The 23,666-nt window shown below is 49.8% G+C and overlaps 1 protein-coding gene across 2 annotated transcripts in view; it reads left to right on the top strand.

The window, feature by feature from the left end:
* The first annotated feature begins 1,167 nt into the window (after nt 1-1,167).
* The window catches only part of ZSWIM5 (zinc finger SWIM-type containing 5), an 86,909-nt gene continuing 64,410 nt past the window's right edge, over nt 1,168-23,666 (top strand). Inside the window, exon 1 of one of the 2 annotated variants that reach the window (XM_027463501.3) lies at nt 1,168-1,946. In XM_027463501.3, coding sequence (XP_027319302.3) covers nt 1,184-1,946 — 763 coding nt within the window. In that variant the 5' untranslated portion in view covers nt 1,168-1,183. Of the gene's footprint in view, nt 1,947-21,192; nt 21,281-23,666 lie in introns of those variants that run through there. The other variant, XM_072041724.1, reaches the window with a different exon arrangement.

The raw sequence follows: 23,666 nt of genomic DNA, 5'->3' as shown, positions 1-23,666 counted from the left end.
CCAGAGACTGACTGGCCAGCCGCTGCCCTGCCCTTGCTTTGATTTGAGCCTGGATGATACATGTATGCGGTGAGGAGTCAGCTCATTGGGAATGAATTACATCCATGCTCGGGCTGAAGTCAAAAATCCTCTTGATTGGCACCGTCTGGGACGAGGCGAGTGAGGGCTGAGCTCTGTAAGGACCGGGCAGGCCGGGGACTGCATTCCAGCATCAGGCAGGCTCACCGGGAGGGCTTGCTCTGCCTTGGGGCAGGGTCCTGGGGAAAAGGTAAACGAGGCTGCCTGTTAGCCCTGCTTATCTTGAACGGCAGCAAGGAGCACCTCAGCCTTCAAGGAAAACCTCTTCCTGCCCTTTATTGATTACCATTACTGCTCCCATTACCTGCTGGGGACCTGACCCCGTCCTTCCGAGTCCTGCGAAGAAGACCTTGGGCTCGGAGGTGTCTTGTGGCATAGCAAAGGTGCAGAATTATTTCCTGTTCCCCACTTGCATTGTCCGGTTATTCCAGGAAATGTGCTCTTGCTCTTTCGGTAAGGGTGAATAGGAATAGGAGATGGAATAGGAATAGGAATAGGAATAGGAATAGGAATAGGAATAGGAATAGGAATAGGAATAGGAATACGAATGGGTGGGACAAAGGAGTTTTGGGGGATGTATTTCTGGGGGATGTATTTTTGGGGGATGTATTTCTGGGGGAAGTCCCAGGATAGCATCCACGCCGTACAAGGTATCAAAGCGCCCAGCCCTGGAAGGAAGGGCAGCACCACCGACCCTGCTCTGTGCTGGTCTGGGGGTGCTGCCCCCACGCTCTGCCGAAGCAGGGGCATCTCGCAGCCACCTCGCTGCCTTTATGGGGCCGATGTAGGACGGCAGCAGCGCTGCGGTACCCGAGGCCGAGCTGTGCAGCCCCCAGCCACCCGGGGCACCTTTAGGAGCACCGCACCACCCTCCCGCAGCATCACCCCCTCTGGGGGGGGGGGGCTCCAACCCCTCTCCCCCGACCCCCCCGAGGGCAGGGGCCGCAGGGGGGTCTGCAGCAGGGCCCGCCCCGACCGAGGGCGGCTCGGGGCCGGCGGGACCACCCCCTCCAGTCTCCACCCCCGGTCCCCCGTGCTCCCCCCCCCCACCCCGGTGCCTCCTCCCCGTCTCTCCTCCCCTCGCCCGGCTCAGTCGGTCGCAGCCATGGCGGAGGGAGGAGAGGGAGAGGAGCTGCTCCGGCCGCCTCTGCCCGCCGGTGCCCCGGGCCCTAAGCGCTTGTGCTCCCGGGCGTGCCCGGCGGGGGGCACCGGGGCCGCTCACCCCCGGCCGGGGGCTGCGGGGACCGGAGCGGGGCCGGGGGCGGCGGGGGCCAGCGGGGTCCCGGCGGCTCTGGCCGGCTGCTGCCCGGCTGCGGCGGGGGCTGCGGCGGGGGCAGCGGGCCCGGGGCCGGCTGCGGGAGGCTCGGGGCCGTCGGGGGGAGGCGGCGGGGCGGGCAGCCTGCTGCAACCGGAGTCGCTGCTGGACGCGGCGGCCAAGAGGGTGGCGGGGAGCTGGGCCTTCGAGCGGGTGGAGGGCCGCTTCCAGCGCATCCCGGAGCCCGTCCAGCGCCGCATCGTCTACTGGAGCTTCCCCCGCAGCGAGCGCCAGATCTGCATGTACTCCAGCTTCCAGCCCGGCCGTGCCACCGCCGCCACCGCCGCCGCCACCGCCGGCAGCGCCGCCTCCCCCCCCGCCACCACCACCGCCGCCGCCGCCGGCAGCGCTGCCAGCGCCGGGGGAGGGGGGGGCCCCGCCGCCGCCGCCGCCGCCCCCGCTGCCGGCGTTACGGCCGGCGAGGAGAGCCCAGCCACCGGGCCCCCGGCGCCCCCCCCAGCCGCCCCCAGCGCCCCGCACGGCGAGGGGCTCCCGTTCCGCCGGGGCATCCGCCTGCTGGAGACCGGCGCGGTGGATAACGTGCTGCAAGTCGGTGAGTGCCCCCCCACCACCCCACACCCCCCCGGTGTCCGTCCGTCCTTCTTCTTTTCCCCCCCCCCCCCGATCAGCTTCAGCCTTTTGTCTGCCGCGTTTTGTTCTCTGCCGGCCCCCTCCCGGCGCTGCGCATCCCCCCGGGGGCAGGACCGCATTGTGCCGGGGGTGTCCCCCGGGGGGGTCTTTCCCCGAGGGGGCTGCGGGGACAACGCTGTCGCTTGTATGTGTCCCCCCCCCCTCCTCTTCTTCTTTCCGAGCCTGGCCCCGCCGCGGGGAGTGGCGGAGCGCTGATTTGGGGCGGGCGGGATGCGGGAATAACGCCCGTGTGCTGCTGCCGTGCCTTTTGTGAGCCCCCCCGGGGGGCAACAGCAGGGGAGGAGGAACGGGGGTGCCCCCCCCCGGCCCCATCGGAACCCCTCTTTCTGGGTGTATGCGTCGGGAGGGCAGCGGCTCGGGGCGTTTTGCATAAACCATCCCGCTCCTGGTTGTCCCCGCGAGTGATTGCAGAGCCGTGCGCCCATTAAAATGACATTAGGCTGGGATTTGTTTTGCAAATGTGGAATGTAAATTCCTCCTGCGCCGGCTATGGCGTGAATGGGTGAGGAGAGGGTGGGTTTTGTTGGAGGGAGCCGGGTAGTTGGGCTGTGTTTATTTAAAGAGCCCTCCTTCCATTCGGGGGGAAAAAAAAAAAACTGCTAAAAGAAGAAGAAGAAGAAAAAAATCACATTGGGTACAGTTTGCATTCAAAAGAGCATTATCAAAACATTTTCCAGTTGAGACATGAAAATAGAAAACAGCAGAAGAATTTTCCTTCCACCTCTGAGGAGACGCAGAGAAGATTCATGTAACACAAAAGGTTTTTCTCTGAGGATATGATTATAGCCTTTTTTTGGGTGAATTAATATTTTCTAAGGGCTGCGTTAAGACGATTAATTATTCCAAGTCTGCTTAAAATACTTGAAATGCGAAAAAACGAATTTTTTATTTTTTTTCTTAGGAGAGAAGTAGCTCCACGGGAACTTCCAAATTATAAGGGGGGGGGGTTGAATATCTTACGGTGGGCGATGTTTTATTAAACCACCGACCAAAGTGTCACTGACACAGGCAGCCGCCCTGGGAGCGGGTGATGGAGGTCACCTAAAACCAGGGCTGGTTTCGCACAAAGGGTTTATTTATTTATTTATTTTGCAGCGGGGTTTCTTATTTCTTTTTTTTTGGGGGGTGTTTTTTTGGGGAGAGGCGCTGGGCCGATGGTGTGCGTGACGTGGGTGAGCGCTGGGGTCAGGCGTTTTGGGGGGGGGGACACACACATGCGGGGCCGCCCCGTCCCCAAGCGGCGGCGCTGGCATCCGTCATTCACACCGCCATTTCGGAGCGCCCTGTCCCCCCCGTGCTCCTCTGGGAGAGCCAGAGGACGGGGATGGTCCCAGCCCTGGCGTTTCGCATCCCCAGGCACGTCTGAACCCAGCTCTGAAATGAGAGCTGGCACCCATTGTCCTCCGAGATGCAGGCTTGGGGATGAAGCAGCGCGTCCTGGAGGTGATCGCTGCTGGCCTTGCAGCACCAAGGGGGCACAGGGGGTGTTTGCCCATGGGGTTTCCTTCCAAGCAGTGGGTTTGGGGTGTCAGCAGCAGCACAGCTTGTCTTGGGACAGAAGCGGGCAGGCGATGCGCGCGGGGACGTGCGGTTTCCTTTCAGAGTGGGCAAACCCGGGGGGCTGATCACAGCCCCTGCAGCGTGGAGCCGGAGGGAGGTTTTTATAAAGCAAACCCCTCCGAAGGGCCGCCTGTTTACCTCGGGCGCAGCACAAAGGTCTTCTGCCAACTTTCCACATCCATCCCGAGGATGCTGCTGGAAGGTGAGGTGGAAGAGCTCCAGCCGCCGGAGACGCAAACACTTTGTGGCTGTGCGTGTGTTTGCAATTAAGATAGGAACTCAGCGGTCGGCTTATATGGGAACCATTATGACTTGGAAAAAAAAAAAAACAAACCCTGGCTTACTCGATGCTCACCAGCGCTAAATCAAAACTACTGTTCCCCTCAAACGATCTCTGTCGTGAGCATCGCAACCTGAGGCTGGCGCGGCCGAGAGGTGCTGCTAATAAAGATCAGATGTTTGCGCAGTTGCGTTTCTGACTCAGACCTGCGAAAAAATGAGGATTGTGCGGATGTGAAATTCCTTCGCTCTGTGGTTGGAAAGTCTCTTTGAAAAATGTTCAAGTAAGATCCAAGTGGAATGGCCTTCCTGGGCTCGGAGGTGGCGGGGTGAGGGCTCTGATCCTGTGTCCGCCCCCAGCTCCCCCACTTACAGAGCTGAGAAAAACATGTATGCCACGTTATCAACCAATAATTCCTCCATGCTTAGTAAAACTTAAACGAGGCTTAAACCCTGATCTCACTGGAGTCATTAAATTGATTTTTTTTTTCTCAAAGAAAGATCTTGGATGTTGAACACAGGCATCTTTGTCTTCTTAAAAACTGCTTTATTATTATGTGTACAGATCCCGTCTTTGTGTGTGTGTGGTGTGTGGGTTTTTTTTTTTTTTCCTCTTTTAATTTTTAGACAAATGACAAAAGCATGCAGGAAAGGAATGCAGAAATGCCAGGCTTAATATAAAGCATGCGACTGCGCTGCATGCCGGGAATCCTAAAGGATACAAAACCTTTAACGGTGGCGGTTAATTTTTAACAAGTTCCCTCGCATAAATATTTATGAACAAAAGTTTTACACCATTATCTCTTGGGTTCTTGGAGACAGAAAAGACCTTTGGTGGATTTTGACAGCAGGCTGTTATCCAGCATAACAAATTCACGTTTCTAGCTTGCGCTTCCTAATATAGTATAATGCAGTGTGCCCTTGAGTTGTCATGGCTGCGTATGGGTGGGCAAGTGTCTGTGGGGGCTTTAGGGGGAGTTTTCCTTGTTCATGGCTTTTATGATTACTGTCGGGAAGGACACTTGTTCCTGCAGCAGAAGCGTCGAGCTTGGTGTTGATCTGCGCTGAGTGGGAGCTCTTCGATGAGCCCTTGTGCCCTGGTGTGCCAGCCGGAGCAGAATATACATGTGCTGTTAGAGAAACAATGAGGCAGGGCTTTAAAATGCACTGCCTTTGTAAACACTGGTCTTCAAACCCACAAATAATCCTGAATCCTGTCTTGCTGGGTGCTGCTCCGGCAGCCTGCTGGGCGTGCTGAGAGGTGCGATGCCCGGAGCGTGGGGAGCGCTGGTTTGGGAGCTTGCTATTTTACCCGCTTTTACAACACCTATCAGTCATCATTTGCACAGATACCTGCAGAAATGCAGCCTCAGAGGTAAAAACAATCATGATGTTTTTAGTACTTTTAGTTTTTTTCCCCCAAACAAAAATAAGGCGAGTGTTTGGTTTCCCTCACCTGCGATGTCCTAGAGGGCTGAAGCTAAACCTGCATACAGTTGTTTTTAAAACTGTAGATGGTTTCCCTTTTTATAGAGCTGTTTATTTTGGGGAAAACACTTTTGTGGGGCTCTCTAGGCCTGGTTATGGCTCTTTTTGTTTTATGTAAAGAGCTGGGTCTGCATGTGAGATCGCATCTGGCAGGAGCGGGTTTGGAAGCACGCCGTGCTCCGTGAAACATGGCTTGGGTTCCCCGCTGAAACCCAACGTCCCACGTCACAGCTCCGTTTGTCTCTGTGCCCTCGGTTCTTGGGTGGGGTAGCTGTCATACAGCATGTCTCCAATTTGCTAATTAATTTTTAATTTATTGTTTTTTACAGGTGGATTATCCTCCCATGTATATTAAAATACTCTAGACCACATAAAAGGGGTTGGCAGAGGTTCATTAGTCCTATCATGATGAACGCTTTAAATACATATTATGCCCTTTCCATTTCTAATTATTTTTTCTTAAAATAGATAATTAAAACAAAGGATTGTTAGACATTAATTCTTATGATCTGTTTATTGCTGCTCCCTCATAGGTGAGATATTTCTTGAGTGTGGTCTGGACTATGTTACCAAAACTGGGATCAGGGCTGATGAAAAACACCAGAGGTTCTTGCTGGCCATGCAGGGAGAGCTGGAATTTTAACTTGGGGTGTGGGTTTTTTTTTTTGTTTGTTTGCTTGAGCAGATTTATTTATTGACTTCTGAGGTTTTTTTTGTTTGTTTGTTTTTTTAATATAGGACCCTCTGAAGCAGGGACTCTTTTTTATCTTTATCTCAAGGCAAAATGATGCTAGCTTAAAGGGGCTAAGGAAAACATGGAAAAAGGAAAACAGGAGAAATGAAACGTTTAATTTTGGCTTTAAGAATAAATAGGTTTGACGAGTTTTTTTAGAGGAAACATGTTTGAAGTCCTGGTTTCTGGCTTGAGCAGGCAGCAGCAGGAGCTTGCCTACTATGCTCTTAGAAATGCATGCTTAGCCCAGGTGAGGAACTGGCCTTCTCTGCTTCCAGCATGTGAGTTGTTTACAGCGGATTTTAATTTTGGTCACATATAGAAGGAATCTCTTAGGAAATATTTAACTGTGCTAAAATTGCAGTAACATGAAACACATGTGCCTGCGTGCTTTGTTTCTGAAGCTTTGTGTGAGGGAATGTGCTTCGCTGTTATTTGATGCTTGCTTTGATGTCGGATGCTTTATGGTTATTCCCTCAAACCTAAGATAGAACTTTTGGAAAACTTCAACGAGCTCGTCTAGCATTTCCCTCATCTGATATCACTGCAAAGTCACATCCAGCTGCGAATTGTCTCTTGTGGTGTGGCAGCTTTTAATTTTCTTTGGAAATATGTCTTAAAAAAAAATCCTGTTAGCCTTAGGGTGGAAGAGTTAATTCATGGGCTTACGTGTTTAATTTCAGGGAGTTTGCGTTTAGGGCGTGCAGAGCTTGGTGTTTAGCTGTGATACCGTTTTTTCCCCTCCTGCCCACTGTACTCAAGGCTGGAATTGCTCACGTTGGAAAGATGCCGAGGCGGGATTTCGGGAGGAGCAGCAGCGTTTCCCCTCTCTGCTTGACTCGCCCTCCCACAAGGCAGCCGAGCACAGGGGTGTTCAGCAAGAGGCCAGCCAGGACATCACTTCACCCAGCTCTGAAGAGCTGGAAGTGTGGGATGCCTGTTGAGAGGCTGTTAAATAAACTCCTGGTGTGTCCTACCCCCACCTCGATGCTGTCCTGAAGAGGTTAGGCCATGGGATTGTCGTACCCCGGTCTTGTAGGGGTGAGAGGAGGGGAGGGAGGTGACTTCTCCGCATCCATACAGATCAGACTGTTTCCCAATGAAAACAAAAACTGGAAGACACTGAGCCTTGACTACATTAATACTTGCTGCTAATACTACATTAACAAGCATGAAGGACGTTAATGCGTGACTCCTGACTTCTGCCTTTGCAGCAGGAGCTGCGAATGGGCCTGATAATGTCTCGCAGAGAAGCGCAGATCCTGCAGGAACAGCTTGTAGTGCTTCACTTGGGGATGCAAAGGGGGAAAGCATCTTCATGTTTTTACAATGAAATGTCCCAGGAGCAAAAATTCAATTTTTCAAAGACTCTTTTTTAATCATGATGTTTAAATATTAATAGATTCCATTTGGTTGGTGCTGTGTCTGTGCTTTATTAAATGCTGAGGATTCACCTGTGCATGACACCACCACATTTCTCTCCAAAAGGATTTTCCGGTGCTGCGTTTTAAGAGCATTTGCTTTTTGTCTCAAGCTTACGGCTTAGGATTTTGTGCAGGATTGGGGTTAGCCCTTGTAAAACAGTGCAGTTAAAGTAGTGCACAAATTAATAAAATCCTGTGCTTTTACTTGTGTTCTATGTTTCTCATTTTTATTTTTATTTTTTTAATTTATTTTCGCTGGCTTTCCCCACATCATTCAAAACAAAGCCACAAATGTGCTTAGGAGGCAGACCTGCTGGGATGACAGCTCGGAGAGGCTGTGTATATGGTTGGTTGTGGGTCAGCCTGGCTTTTGAAGCCTGGGGGAAGGTGATCCTGGAAAAATGGGCAGCATCGCCTCACTGGAGGGGAATGTGGTTCCCCCTGCCTCAGGGACCTCAGTGAGTGCAGGATGGACACTGCCTCTGTTCCAGGAGCCCTGGCCACCCTTGTGCAGGGTGTGGGTGACTGCTGGGGACACCAGTAACAGCCTTTATGGGGCACCAGTGCTGTGTGTCTTCTGGGGCAGCGATGGCAGGCGACAACATGCACTGCGCCCTGGCTGCTTGGATCCCTTGATGAAGACAAGTGCCCTGTCAGAGGAGTGGCAGAGCAACAAATGGATCCCTGAGATAAATAAAATTTGCATTAATGAATTACAATGGTTTTGGATGCCAAATTAAAAGGAGCGTATCCGGAGAATGAAAAACAAATGTATTTTCTGTCTTTCACTTGCTGGTTCTCATCTTTTTTGATTTTCTTTATGATGATAAATAATTTTTTAATTCTTCTTTTTTAAGACAGTTGTGTTTATTTTGGTAATGGTTCATTGGCTGTTCTTTGTACAGAAGCTTTCTCTTGAAAATACTGAAACCATATTAAAAGTATTTCTGGCTGTCATCTTTTATTTTGCTTTTCCTTCATTCTTTTCCCAAAGCTGGGCTGTTGCTGTATCAAATACTCTGAAACTCCCTGGTAGTGTTTTCCCTGTGGTGCTCCTTATAAACTGGGAACATAAAAGGAAAGAAATGGCAGGATTTGGGTATCTGTAGCTTTGTGTGTGTGTGTGTGCATGTCCCACTGAAGCTCAAGCAGCTGTCTCGATCGGCACGGCATTGCTTTATATGTCTTAGGAGGGAGCGTCCTGTGCTGTTTGCAGGAAGCTGCCCTGGGCTCCTCCAGGCCCCACCAGCGACCTACAAAGGCCACGGGATTTTATTATAATCTAATGATGCTGAAATATTTCGGTGGCGCTGGGACCGCACGCTGCCAGCGCACTTTGAGAAATACACAGTGAGTGTCGAGCATCTGTCTGCGAAGGGGGAGGAATTCCCCCCCCTTTATTATTTTCTTCCAATTGTCCTTGCTTGGTGTGGCTTTGGCTATTATGGGTTTGTAAAATAGAACTATATATGACCTTTTATCTTACAAGAAATAGGTTAAGCCATTTTTAAAGAAAGTGGTGGAGTCAGCAGTGCTGCTGGAGGAGCTGCTTTCGCATGGTTGATGGGCTGTGAAGCCGTTCAATGGACTTTGGTTTCAGAGACAATATCTGTTTAAATTAATCTTTGTCAGATACATGCCACTGCAGACAATTCAAATTCCATTTGCTTTCTGATCTCATAACAAAAAAGCACCTTACACTGGTTCTTTTATCGTAAAATTAACTTTTGTCTGTGTGTCCTGGAAACAGGGGTGGCATAAAATCTAGTTAAAAGGCTCTGTTATAGGAGGATTCTGTTTCTTTGTACAAGGCAGACTTTTTTTTTTTTTTCCTTTTCCCTGCGTGCATTTAAAAAGAAGAAGAGTGTTTGAGATGGATTAGAGAGAATGCCAGCAGATGGACCGATTCTGTTGTTGCTGCTGGCAACCATCTAAGCAGCCATTTTGAACAATGCTGATACCGGGGTACTGATAACACAAAGATGAGGATGGGATAAATATCCAGCGAGTCCCTCTCTCCCCGCCTGCTCCTCCTCCCTCCCTTTCAGACGGAGGCTGCAGCCCTGTTATTAGGGAGCCTGATTGTTTCCAGAGGAATACTTCATCCTCGCAGCTCGGCTGGTGGATGCCTGGTGTGCCCTAGCGCCTTGGTTTTCCTCCTGCTTGGGGGCAGGTCTGCCTCTCCCAGGAGGGCCCGTTGTGTGGATCCTGATGGATCCTCAGTGGTTGTGATGTTGGGGTACTTGTGTTGCTCCTTCCTGTACCCTAGTAAAACACGGGGTTCTTGGTCCATCCCGTAGAAGTGGATGCAGTTTCCTTCCCTCCTTGTGCACATTTCCAGTGCTTAACCATGAGGTGTGACGGCATTTGGTGGCTGCTCTTGGAGGACCTTGGGGCCTATAGTGATACCTAGTTACATCGCTAGATTTTTTGCACTGGAATCAGCAGCCTTATTTCTTTTGGTTTTGTTTCCCATCTCTGGGTAAATAACCCTCTCATGGATCAAGAAACCCCCAGCGGCCTCCATATTTTTATAGCAAATTGAAAACAGGCTGGTTTCTGTTTTGCAGGAGTCAGGCCGGGATGGGAAGGCCCATAGGAAGGCCTGTCCCCAAGCCCTCTGGAGAGGGCCACGTTGCCTCCAGCAACCCCTCTGCAGTGTTTTTGTCATCCAGGAGCATGGAGTGGCCTAGGTTGGGGCTGAGCCAGGCAGCAGAGCAGGCATGGTTATGGGATACAGCATATACGCTGCTGCCCCTGGCTCCTGGGGATTTACTCTGTGTCAGGGATTTGCAACCCATTTCCAGATCTCAGCTCTTCACCATGTTCCCAGAGCTGAGCAACCATCGGGTGATGTTTTCTTGCTGCCGTCCTTGTGCTGCTCTGTAGAGCACAGGCTGAAGCCTCTTTGCAATGCAGCATCCCTCAGACCTTCATGTGTGTCATTGATATTCCTTTCTTCCACAGTAGCTCTTATTGCAGCTTTTTTCTTTTTTTCCTTTTATTTTTTTCCTTTTTCCAGAGAGCATCGTTAAGAATTTCTTTGGGGTTAAAAACTGTACACATATCTCAAAGAAATCTGTATGTACATACACACATACATCTAATTATACACAGTAGATGAAACTTTACAGTAAAGTAACAGATGTAAGAATTAAAAAAGGAGTTGGGCGAGCATTTTATGGTTTCCTTTTTTAATTTGTCCCATGGGTCTGTTGCATTTTGAGGCAAATCTTATATTTCATTTCGTTTTTCCTGTTGAAAAGTATCTTCTGCCTCTTGAGTCTCTCCTCTTTAAGCTTCTCTTATTTGATCCATAAATTGTGGACTAGCTGTATTTGACATACTTGCTAAAATAAGAGGCATCTGGCCTGAAAGTTGAAAAATCAGACTGTAAATTCTACTTCTGAAATACTATTATATTTTTATGTATTTTTTTTTTTTTGGGGGGGGGGGGGGGTTGCTGAGTTAGGCTGTGTTCTCTGAAGACTTGAACAGCGAAAGAGATGGTTTCTCAGGAGGTCTCAGCAGGTTGGCTGGGTCTGAGGTCAGCCAGCATCGTTAGCAGATGCTTTTAGTAGTCTGAAGACACCGTGGGGTTGCCAAGTGCTGATTGTGAGGAGCTGATTTGGTTGAAGCTGCAGTGCAGCGCTGTGCCTCCTCCCTGCAACTCCGCACTCAAAGGTCTCCAGCGCCTGGCATGGTCCCCAGCCATCACTCACGTGGTGGCTCCTCCTGTGTCCCTCGACCTGTTGGGTTGGGAGATAACTCCTAAAGACTGGAGGATGGCAGAGGAGAGTGCCTTTTATAAGGAGAAACATGCTGTGGAAGGTGGTGAGTGGCATGGCAACGTGTTTTTCTGCCCCTTTGGCTTCGTGATGATGCTGGACCGTAAAGGTTCCTCTTTTTTTTTTTTTTTTTTGAAGGTTATGGAGAAAAGCAGACTGATGTATGACCAAACGTGATGGGGAGCTTGGTGGTTTCTGGTGTGCTGCTCCTCTTTGTTTGCTCCCCACTGTGGAAAATATATTACTTGTCCATGACAGGTGTGAAGCAGATGCTTGTGAGGATGCCCAAGAAGAAGCAGTGGGATTTGGCGTGCTGTTTAAGCTATGCCCTCTGAAATGGTGTGGAGTGTAGCTTAGTCCCATGGCTCTTTTTCAGAACCCACTAGATGGCATGGAAATGTGCATTGCCTCCCCTTCCTCAAGCTCTCCCTATCTTCTAAGTTTCATTTGGTGTGCATGGACTCTGTCCCACTGGATAAAAGTCACGTTCTTCAACTAACCCCCTTCAGGTGTCCTTGCTGGCAGACGATGTTTTGAGATCTAGGAGCAAATTCAGATGCTGGTTTATGAGGTTGCTAATTTCAGAGCACTGTTCTCAGTTTTTTTTTCACTGTTAAAAACCCCAAAGCCCTCTGCGGCACGAGGACAGTGGGTTCCTAAACCATCACAGCAAACGGATGGCAAACAGCAGCCCGTGCCCTTGCTTCTGTTGCTTTAGAGCGATTGGCAAGGCCAGGCTGTTCCCATGCAGGTGAGGTGTATTGGGAACAGAAGTTTGCTTTGCAGTTTGGGAGTTACTGGTTATATGGGAAAAACATGGAAAGCTGGTTTCTGGTCACCACTTGACCATTGTTGCTGGGATGACGTGGAAGGAGTGGGAATAACTTACAAGTAAAGTGAGCTGGATTTGGAGGGCTTTTCCTGAAATGAGCAATGCTTTTGCACTTGAATAATGCACTTTAAAATAAAGCTTAGGAAAGAAGGACCTGGGCAAATGGAGAGGTCAAATGTCGAGTGTTCCCTCTGAAGGCATCACTGTCTTCTCCCATCGCTGCTGGTCCAGCTTGGCAGCAAACCCATGAGGATTTGCAGAAGGGCTTAGCAGGCACGGCTGCTTCTCGCATGGAAATGCTGCCTTTTGGAGAACATCCTGAAAATGAGACCGATGCTTTTGCTGAGTGATCGTTTGCTGTTTGTGCTCACCGTATCTGGAAGAGACACAAAGCAGTAGTGAGGTTTTCCCTCTCGGTGCTGCCCGTCTGCCTGGTTTTTGGCTCGTTTCTGGTGGCTCCTGGCTTAGCACAGAGCCTGTGGTTCAAGTCCTGTGGGAAGCGCCGATGTCTGAGGTTGTTTTTTTTTTCTCCCCACCCGTCCCCACACCCACACACTGGTCAGCCACTCTGAGGCTTCCTGGACTGTGAGGTTTGATGAACCATTAACCTAAAAATGCCCTGAGTAGGAAGAAATGTTTCCAAGGTCTAAAAACCCTGCAGGGCTTCTGAAGTGGGAACGGGAACTGTGGTTTGCCTGGGTGGCTTGCCTTGCTGCTGGCCCTGCTGAGAGCTGGCTGAGCTTTGTGGGTGCAAGGGCATGTTTGGGCTCTTGCAGGGACGGGAATGCAGCCCTCCTGGCCGGAGGCTGCCTTCCAAGCAGATGTCCTCTTGGCATGAGCCTCGGCAGGTTTAAGACAGGATGTCCCTGTACTCCAGAGGGCTGAAAGCATTAGAATAAGTAACAGGCTGGGAATGTCTGAATCCAGCTACGAATTCCTGGGGAAGAGGATTTGGCAGCTGCAGGCTGTGTCAGTGGGCAGGCTCAGCGTTACCGGTGGAGGACAGCACCTTCGGATGGGACACTCGCTGTGGGCCAGCTTTTTTGGGACAGCATGGCTTGCCCGTTACTTCTGGGAAAGGGTTGTCACAGTGGGGGGAAAGCAACCCGATTTAAAGGATGGTGACTCCTCGTTGAGTCAGCCAGAAGCAGCTGTGCAGGGCTGCAGTTGTTAGGCCACGGCTGCAATGCGGTGGTGGAGCAGAGCGGGGCTCTGGTGGCCTCAGGCTTTTGAGGAAACCAGTACTTCTCCACCCATAATCGATGCTGTTCTGGGCGAGGGGGTGGAGAGCTGTGTAATAATAATAATAATAATAAAAAAAAAAGTGTTGCAACATCAGATTTTTTTTTCTTTTCCTTTCCTCATCGTGATGTTCTCAGCAGTTTGACTTTGCTAAATATTTTAACGCTTTTCTAATTGCAGTCAGAGTTAAATTCCTCGTGCTAATATTTGAACAGGGTTAATGTTCTGGAGGAGGAGGCATCTCTTTGGTGCCTTCTGTCTGTCTCTGCAATGACCGAGGCCATCGGTCAAGTAACAACCCCACAAGGGCCAGCGTCCCTATTGTAGGGCCTTGGGATGGTTGCTGGCAAGATGAAGGGCTTGGTCCTCCTGGAGCTCCTCCTGTGACATTTTACTGTAGAATTCTTTTGCTATGGGCTGTGATGGATGAGTTTGCAGCCTGCGGTGAAAGGTGTGTGCTGAGGATGTCCTGTAGACCATGCTGGATAAATGCGTTCTTGCTTTTGGGGCATGCAGTTGTTATCAGGACATTGGGTGAAAGGTTTTCCTCGGAGCTCAGGAAAATGTATTTATCATTTAAAAGGGTAACTTGGGGTGAGAGAAAAAGAAAGAAAAGCAAGCTAATCTTGCAATTTAAATATATTTAAAGATTCCCTCTGTTCGAGTTTTGCTTCCTACCCTTGATCAGAAGGAAATGCTGTTAGCTACAGAGTGGAATAAATCGAGGGCACCCTTATCTGTGCAAGATAAATTACTATTGTTTAGGAAAGACACTCCAGGGATTGAAGAATTTAATTAAATACACAGGGATTATGAATATGCATGTAAATTAGACAATCTAGATATGACATGGCTACAACTGCAGGGAATTGTTCGAACTTAAAAGTGTAATCATTCTTTTTATCAGGATGTGGGGATGGGTAACAAATGAGAAGATTCCCTTTCCCATTTGCTGCCGACTCGGATGGTCTCAGGTCATTAAGCAGTGGGAATTGCCCGCTGAGGATCAGCCCTCAACGAGCCCGCAGAGACGCTGCCTCTCCTACCTGGGCCCTAATGAGCTGCTGTGGCAGCTGATGGAGAAATGGGGGCTGTGGCAGGGGGCTGCCATCACGGGACCTCAAATGAGGGGTTTGGGAGACCGGGGTGCAACCTGCCTTTGGGTGGGGCCCTTGTGACAACCTGGTGTTAGTATTCAGTGAAGGCAAGTTCTTAAAAGGATGCTGACTGCAACATCCCCGGGGTGCCAGTGCATCCCCCCCTCCCATATTAAGGGCTTATGGTGATCAGGAGCCTGGTCCCATCCTGTTCAAGCCACGTGGGAACAATTCCTATTTATCACGTTGAAAAGCAGATGATTTTTTCAACCCCTGGTTCATAGGTTTTGATTTAAAAACATAAAAGACGACAAAGCACCGATATCTGAACATATGAAATATCTAAAACCTCAATACTGCATACAGTTTTTTTCAAAAACTGTGAAAGAATATTGTATTTTGTTAAGGAAAATTAGAATAGTGGGAGTGTATTTGTATGGGTGTGAAAGTGCACGGAGACGGGTTTGAACATTTGTAATAAAGTATTTCTAATAAAAATTTAATGTCCTCAAGACAGTGTTATGGTAGCTCATTACTATTAAAGGTCATTTGAAGAGTATTGATCCTAAATGTTACAGCTGAATGTAAACTTTGAGTGTTACAGTTATTAATGTATATTTATGATCTATGGGATACGTGTAAAACGAAAATGGGAATATAAATGGTATGGTGAGCTCATTTGTTTCAGAATTGCCAAAGGCTGAGTTCATGCAATTCACCTCAGTTTTAAGCGTGTCTTCTTTGTGTTACATACATTGAACTGTTTTTTTTTTTCCTTTTCCTTTTAACTGGCAAATTTTTCTAGTCCTACCCTAGAAAGGGAATGCGTATTTGAATGCCTGGTCAGTGCCTGGGCTCTGTGTCGGTCACTAAATGTGTATGGGGGAGCAGTGCTCTGCTTCGATGCTGACACAGAAGAGCCAAGGCCTGAACTTTGTGGGTGAATACATTGCTACCAGGAGCTCCGAGGAGCACACATCGACTCTGAGTATAATTAGAGGGCCGTGCCAGTGAAAAGCAATTACGTTTTTTTATTAAATTAATTAAAAATGTTAAGGGTGGGTACTGAGAGAGCAAGCGCTACTATATTTGTAGTTCTGCCCTACTGTAAGGCACCTATGTTTGCACATCTGAGGCAGACGGGCTGTGTTCACAGTGAATTTTAAGGCTCTCTTTGTATTTTAAAAAAAACACCACACAACAAGAACAAAAACCTGTGGTGGCAGGAGGAAGATAAACGGTGCTTGTGATATTTCAAAGTCACATTAATCTTTTTTTTTTCCCCTTTCCTTTCCTTTCTTTTTTTTTTTTTTTTTCTTTTTCCTTTTAATGTATGACTTTCTCCAGGGAAATTGTCTCCTCATTGACTGCAGCGGATTAATGTGCACAGATCAGCTCCCGCATTATTTCCCTGTTTTGACAGAGCGCTGATTTTTATACGCGCGTCCCTTTCTGCCAAGATTACGGCTGGTGCTCTCGGGGTTTTGGAAGAGCTCCATGCCGAGAAGTGGCGAGAAACGAGAAGCTGCGTTTCTGATGCACGGTGCTGGGAAGCAGCTCTCCGGGGGTGCCCAGATTTTGGGTTTTGTGGTGGTGGTGGCGATGGGAGCCCAGCAGAGGCTATGAGGAAGAGTGCCTGGGGCAGCCCAGGCCTGGAGCTAGAGCTGGGACTCGTGGCATAGTGGGCATGGTGATGTGACACAGTCGCTTGCTCTCCCGTCGAAGATCTGGTGCTGGTAGCAAGGTGTGGATATCTGGCAGCATGGAGAGCAGGCTCACGACTTCTGGACAAACCCTTCAAAAGATCCTGCTGTTCTCTGGGCTTGTTGATGTCAGCATGTTTTTTTTTTTTTTTTAAATTGCAGTTAAATATATGTTTTTCTGCTGAGCTTCGGTAAAGTCCTCTTGAACAAAAAAGTGGCAGCCGAGCCAGCGCTGGCCAAACAGCGTGAATGGGCCGTGTAATGACGGATTTGGCCTTTTTCTTTTTTCCCCCGTGGAGAATATCTCTGGGCATGAACTTGACGTTGCGTTTCAGATGATTGTTGCATCCTGTTTTTAATGGTTTGTCTAGACAGTGCTGACACAACTATGAAAATACTTTGGTGACCCAGTCTAGAATTAGTGTGCATAAAGAAATCAAACATAGCTTCTGATGTTTGCAATCAGTTTGAATGACTATATTGTAGCAAAACTTAAGAGGGAGGCAGATTTGGAGTTGCTCCAAGGAGCAAGTCGTGAGCAGAACACATCCAAACAAACCCATGCAGTAAATACGCAATGGGGAAAGAAAATGCCTGAAGGCAGGTTGGCTGACGCTCTGTTTGGGAACCGCACGTAAGGCTGGAGTTCCCCCTCGTTTGGCCCAGAGTTTTTCTGGGAAGTTTGTAACCCAGGCTCTAAACTCCGTGTGATGTTGTGCCCTGTGTTTGGAGAAGCCTCGCCAATATGAAAGTGATGTGCTCCTTGCAAACATCGGCTGTGTCAACGACAGCGCCTCAGTAATTTGTAGGATTTGGAAACCGTGGTGTGTCCCGTCAGCGAGCCCAGAAATACCTGGCACGTCGGGGCTGGTGACTCTCAGCAGAGTCATTGTGCTGGGCTTTTACTCAGGTCCTGGATCTTAAACCAGTTCCTACAGCACTCGACTGCCGCCCTAGCGAGCGTGAGACCTGCCTGTTCAGGTGCCTAATCCTGGATATTTTGGGTTAACGTTAAGTCCCTGAGCTATAGGGACTGTGGGGATGCCTCTGTGGTGATGATTTGGGAGCCCTGGGAGCAGCTTGGGACCAGGCACCTGCTTCTGTCATAGCCACGGCACAGCTCTGGGGGCTCCCATTCCTGAGTGTGTGCCCCCATTCCTGTAGTGTATGGGGGGAGAGGGGCAAAAAGCTAGGAGACTTTGAGCTCGTGCGCGAGGAAATAAATGAAGCGTGAAAGGGAGCTGTCTGAAAGACTGTGGTGAAATTGTTTTGTGCTTCATGTGTAGCTAGGTGGGATGTGATGGCACTTCCAGGTGTGTGACAACGGGTCTGTGCCCTGGAGACCTTCCATTCCTACAGGCAAGGGGCATTTCCAGGCACTGTGAGCAGGGGAGGATAAAGGGTGGGACGGGCAGGGTGTGAGAGAAGGTTTTGCTTCCCCTGGGGCAGGAGGGTGTCTCCTCATGGGTGTGCTGTAAGATTTATTAGTGCCAATACCTTAAAATTTTCCTCTTCCTCCTCTTTCTTCTGGAGAGCAAGCAAGATGGAGGAAAGCCAGGCAATGAAACCTGCAGATGCGAGCATTGAGAGGGGCTGGGAAGGTCTCCCAGGCTTGTATCAGCAGGACAGAGCCAATCATTAGACTCATAGAATCGCTTATTTTGGAAAAGACCTTCAAAATCAAGTACAGCCATCAGCCTGATCTACTGCCGGGGCCACTAAGCCAGGCAGGGGCTTTTCTGGGAAGGGCAATTAGGGATTTTAGCAGGTTTCTGAAAGCACCAGGCATCTCTGCTGTGGGTGCTGGAGTGACATGGGGACACTGCTGGTCCTGAGGCATGCCAAGGGGTGGGGAGGCTTGGGCCAGCAGCCCCAGCTTTGGTTGTCTGATGGTGGCAAGGTGACTTTGTTTGCCCTCCAGCCTTTGCAGAAACACCACTGTGATCACCAAAGGGAACCGGTCGTGGCATTTCCAGCCTGGCGGGGAGCCTGGCCTGCCAGCATGCTGCTGGTGGAGGAGGTGTTTCATGACTACCATTAGTTCTGTGCTTGAAGAGGGAGGAAACAAATCTTGACTGAATTGGAAACCTTGTGAAAAGGTCACGCTTCGGAAAAGCTGTGCATTTTAAGACTGCTCAGCTCTGCAAAGCTGCCTTTGAACTGAAAGTGTAGGAGTTTAACACCCTTGCTACAGCTCTGGGCGTATTAAGCCCGGGAACCAGGAGCTGGATCCGGCATCAGTTTAACTCTTGCAGGGTGCCTGGCCTTGGAAGTGGACCTGTGGGGCTGCCTGGTGCCCGTGATGGATGGATTTGGGAAGGGTGCTTCCCTTGCTTGCATCTCTTGTGTCAGATGCTCCTCTGGGTAAGGCAGAGCAGGCTGCCCATGTTAGAGTCACTGCTTTCGTACGATAAATCTTTCCTGGCCTCCTCTTATTTCTTTCACTTGGGTTTTTCAGGAACCTGCTCCTTCACCATCCCTCTAAATCTCCCGTGTCCCAATGTGCCAGTATTGTCTTTGCCTTGTCATCTCTGCCACGACAGGATTAAGGTCTGCTCACCCCAATGAACGTTGATAACGAAATTGCTGTTTATCATCCAGCCTGCTATTAACATAGGTAAAATCCCATCATTACAGGCTATTAGTTTGAGATTGTAGGTGCTAATGGCCTCATTCAGGAGCGTGCTAGGCACTTGCAAAATCTGCTGATGTGCAAGAATTGATTGCTATTGATCAGTCCCTGAGCACAGGCTGGATGTTTTGAAGAGGCTTTAATACTAATTACAGGGCAGCCGGTCCTGTATTATCCTTTAGACCTTATTGAAGCTCACAGGTGAGGAGCCCAGACCCTGCCCATGCGCAAAGGCAGGACCTGAGGGCACAGGTGCCCTCCTGCTCTCAGCTGGAAGTTGTCCCCCACTCAGAGATGTGTTTTTTGGAGGGTTGTGTTAATGTCCTGCATCTTTGAGGCTGCTGCGTTTTGCACCTTTTCACTAGCACTGAACTCCTGAATACATCCAGCAGCTTCACGTGGCATCTGCACTTACATTCCTGCAGGTTAGAAACATTTTATTGCACCTGTCTGGCTGGGAAACTAGTGAGAAGGTCATGAGGTACGAGAGACTGCAGAGAAAGCCTTTTCTTGACTCAAGCCACGTCATCCTTCGAGAAATGCCTGTGAGCGAGCAGTTTGCTGTGTCTTAGGTATTGCTTCTTCTGGCTTAGGACTTGGTACCCTTGAACACGCTCTGGCTCCTGCAAACATGAAGTAATAAGGCTGCCATGAAGCTGCTTTTAAGGTTTTTATCTCTGTTTTGCTGTGATTCCCAGCGTGTGTAAAACATTCTGGTCATGCAGAGAGCAGTGCCGTACCGCTCCCTGTAGGTGCTGTGCCCTCGCTGTTCCTTCTCAGCTGCGACGTGCAAGGAGGTCCTGCAGGAGTGGGGCAGGACCAGAGGGACAGGACGTGCTGCTCCCTATGTATCCCGATGGCTTGGGGTGTTAGCAGGAGCTCAGGGCACTGGGAAGAGCACACGTGAGAGTGTCTGAAGCGAGCACCTGCTTAAACCCAAGAGGAGAGAGAAGCAGGAGTATGGATGGAGTCCAAGCAAGTTTGACCTTTCCCAGTCTCTGCTCACATCTGAGCCACTGGGCACCGCGTCCAGAGGGACCTCCGACTCCTGCATAACGAGCTGACGTCATTTTAATTAAATTGTATCTACCTGGCTGGGTTCCTGCTGGCTAAGGGATTATTCTGAAGAGTCAGCTGGGCTGCCTAAGCGCTCATCTCACTGCTTTTCGTATCTAGGGTAGGTTTTCCCGTTACATGCATTCACTCACCCATCCGTGGCAGTAGCCCTGTCTCTTCCCTGCATCCCCCTGGGGGATCCCAAAGGTGGGAGAAGCAAGGAGCTCTGAACACCATGAGGAACACCAAAGCTATGCATGCAGTGGTCACAACACATTTATTTCTCCACTTGGGACCAGGACCAAGGTGCGAGGGGCCAGCCCATGATGTGCAAAACCACCCAGTAAGTTAATAAACCGATCAGGTGCCTCTCCGGGCCACATGGCAAGAGCTGGGCAAGGCTTCTCTGTGCCAGCGAGTCACCTGTTGGTGGCCCGCTGGCAGCCGGCCGGCCGCGCGGCCTCCCATCTGCAGTCCCCCCGCGCTCAGACACCACGGGCTGGGGAAACTGCTGATGCAGCCCGCCGCGCGTCTCAACCGCGCCGCTGCCATCTGCCTCCCTGACGGAGCCGAGGCAGCTTCTTTTTTTAACCTGAGTTTGCTGAGTCTTGGCTAATTAGCTGCCTTTGGAATTCGTAGCGTAGAAAAAAAAAATAAAAATAAAGCCTGCTAAGTTTGGGATGGAGTGGGGGTGCTAGGACACTGTACAGTCACTGTTTTTTTTTTTTTTATATTCTAATTTGAGCTAAAACACAGATAGGCAGTAGTCCGATTTGCTTGATTTCTAAATTTGAACTCTGATGCCTTTGCTCTTTCCAAATGCGGTGGAAGCAGAAGCTTCTCTTGGTTGCAACCTTACCCCGTGCAACAGCTCAGCGTGTTTTTGTGGGGTGAGGAGCTGCGAGCCGTGCCCTTTTGCTGGTCTCTGGGGTGGTGATGAGGTGGGGGACCCCCAAAATGTCCCGGTCTGGGGAAGCTTGGCAGCGGGGTGGGAATGGGTAGGGGTGTAAGGGGATGATTGTGTCCATGGTGGGTCCCAGGTGTGGAGGCCTGGAGGCCTGTCCCTGTCTGGGTTCCCTGTGCTGAGGAAGGAGGTGGGCACATTGGGGTGCTGTGACTGGAAAGGGAGGGCAGGGAGCAGCTAGGGCACTGCTGTTTCTTGTTTGAGCCTGAGTAGGGTGAGATGAATCCCGGCTGAGGTGGCTCAAGGTGGTTGGTCCTGGAAGGCCTTCCCCACCTGAACAAACCATGAGGGACCTGCTGCAGCTCCATTTTGTTATCTTTCCCTATAGTCTGCAGCTGGAGTCAGGGGCTTGGGGTGTGGTAAGGATGTTTCTAGGCTGGGTAAGAAGTCTCCTTCCTGTAGGAAGAGGGCACTATTCACTGTTGTGTTGGCCCCAGGGTGAGTCAAACAATGTGCTCAAGTAGCTTTTATTCCTTTGGAAGGGGATTGGCATGTGAGGTCTGTCTGGCACTTTAAACAAATGCATTTTTTTCAAAGTGGGCAGGCTTTTGATCTTTGGGGTTTGGACCTGTAACAGCCCTTGCTGCTCTGTCCCATTGCTCTGGACCCACAGCTGCCAGTGGGCAGGAGGGCACTTCAGACAGGGGCGGTGACTTGAATTGGTTTTCTTTTAGGTCTGGGCCGCCTCCTGCTCTGAACTCGCTGCCAAAAATTCATCTGCTGTTATCTTAACACAAATCTTCAGCTCATAAACTGGAGTGACAATTAGACGATGCCTGGGCAGCAAACTATTACAAGGCCAAGCAGAGCTGATGTTTCACCCTTGCTAACTGAGTAACAGACTAGCTAGCTGAGACGCAGCCTTTCTCCAAACAGCTTTGGCGTCCAGACGTTTCACAGCAGCTGAAATAAAGAAGCTCTCCATTTTGTCTGCTCGGAGAGGTCCTCCCTGTGCTCAGGGAGGTAACCTGGAGCTTGCTTCCCTGGGACAGCTCGGGAAGGGGAGAGGAACACTCAGTCTGCAGAGAAGTGTCCTCTGCTTTTCTGGATTGTGTTTCTTAAGGGTTCTTTCTCTCTCTCTTTCCTTCTGTATGTCTTTGAATAGCTCGATCTGTTTGGGAATGCTCTATGAGTGTTTGTCCTTCTGACTCCCTGCCTTTTGGCATTAGTCTTTGGGTTCCCTGCTGTGCCTCTCTCTTGAAGTCATGACCTCGTGTTGCAAGAGGATCTGTTTTGATGCTTTCCCTGCTTGCCTGGCATATCAGGAGATTTAGGGAACAGGAGAACCCAGCCACTTGCTTTCCTTAGTGTTTGTCTGTGAAGGATGAATTGCTGGGCATGGTGGAGCTCTGTCCCCTGCTGCTCTGGGAGGGTGCTGTGCTGAAATTAATGGGGGTTATCAGGGCTTGGAGTGTTGTAGAAACCAGTCTCCTTTCTGATTTAATACTCATTTGAAGTTCAGATGTGTATTATTAATTGCAGCAACCAAAGAGTGTGTATGTGTGTGGGGGTGGACTCTGCCCTCTGGCATTTGGATGTTTGTGCTGTTGGGATTAATTTATTCGCACAGACGGAGCATTGCCTCTGTGTCTGTGTCCGAGCTGCTTTCTTCCCCATCCGGTGAGTAGATGGGATGAGGAGGCAGCCCACTCCCTGCAATCCGTAATTAATGGGTTTCACTGTGGAATTAGGTTCTGTGCCACTGGATAAAGAAAGAGAGCATATACAATTGCTAAATGAAGTATTAGTCTCCTGCTATTTTTGAGATCTCGCCTATAATTGTGCATCCCTGCTGTGGCACGTTAACTTAAACAAAACCTGTACCCAGCAGGAATGTTACAAGGCAAGAAGTTGCAAATGCCTCCAACATCAGCCTTCTGCTGTACCTTTTACTTGGCCTCTCAGCCATTGAGTGGCAGGAGGTATCAGGGGAATCCAAATGCATTTTGCATTCATGTGTCAGAGAACTAGTATGCTTTCTTCATGTGTATTTTTGTAGTTACGTTTTGTCTTCTGCCAAATTAATATTTCTCCTCCCTCCTTCCTTTTCTACCTTCTATATCCTTGTGTCTCTTCTCCTGGGTTTCTGGCTGTGGTCTGAGGGCCTAGAGATGATTAGAGGATTACCCAAAAGCATAGTCAAAAGTAGTCATGCTAAGAGAACTCTTCCCATTGTCAGGAAGATGATGTTCGTGGTGTGGGGTTGCATTTCTACTGAGAAAACATATAGAGATCTGTGAATAGACAAGAGTTGGTGTTGTGCTGTCATCTCTTGAGCTTCCCATGGTGTTGGCTCAAGCTGGTTAGTAGAGGGAATGTCTGTGTTTTGTTGCTTACTGCCTTATAGGATTTGCAGAATAGGAAGGACGTGGGCAGTGTAGCCAGAAGATGCACAGAGGACGAAGGTATTCAGCACATGTGAAGTGCAAGCAAGGCTTTTTGTCTGAAATTGTTGTGCTTTAGCTGAATTCTGGCTCTCTAGGCCACTACACTCTTCAAGATGGATAAGCACACAAGATGTACTTATTATCTTACTGGGTATAAGATCTCAGAGCTACTGGGGAACCTCAACCTCCTTGTAGCAGGACTCTGCACCCGATATCACCCGATGACTAGCAGAAGGGATCTGTCAGTGGCACGTTGCCTCCCCAGGTCTCTAGCAGGGATGAAGGGCTGCATGTTTTGGGGAGCTGAGTTCTCTGGGGTGGATCACAGAGAGCCTCAGTGGGTCCGGCTGGGGCGAGCAGTGGCCACTTGCTGGAGGCAAAGCCTGTAGTGGGGATGAAGTGGGAGATATCAGCTCCTTGTTTCCAAGCATGCCAAT

Source organism: Anas platyrhynchos, chromosome 8 (assembly GCF_047663525.1).
Source record: "Anas platyrhynchos isolate ZD024472 breed Pekin duck chromosome 8, IASCAAS_PekinDuck_T2T, whole genome shotgun sequence".
Taxonomy (NCBI): Eukaryota; Metazoa; Chordata; class Aves; order Anseriformes; family Anatidae; genus Anas; species Anas platyrhynchos.
Note: the sequence above shows the minus strand (reverse complement) of the source record. Positions and strands in the feature narration are given on the sequence as shown.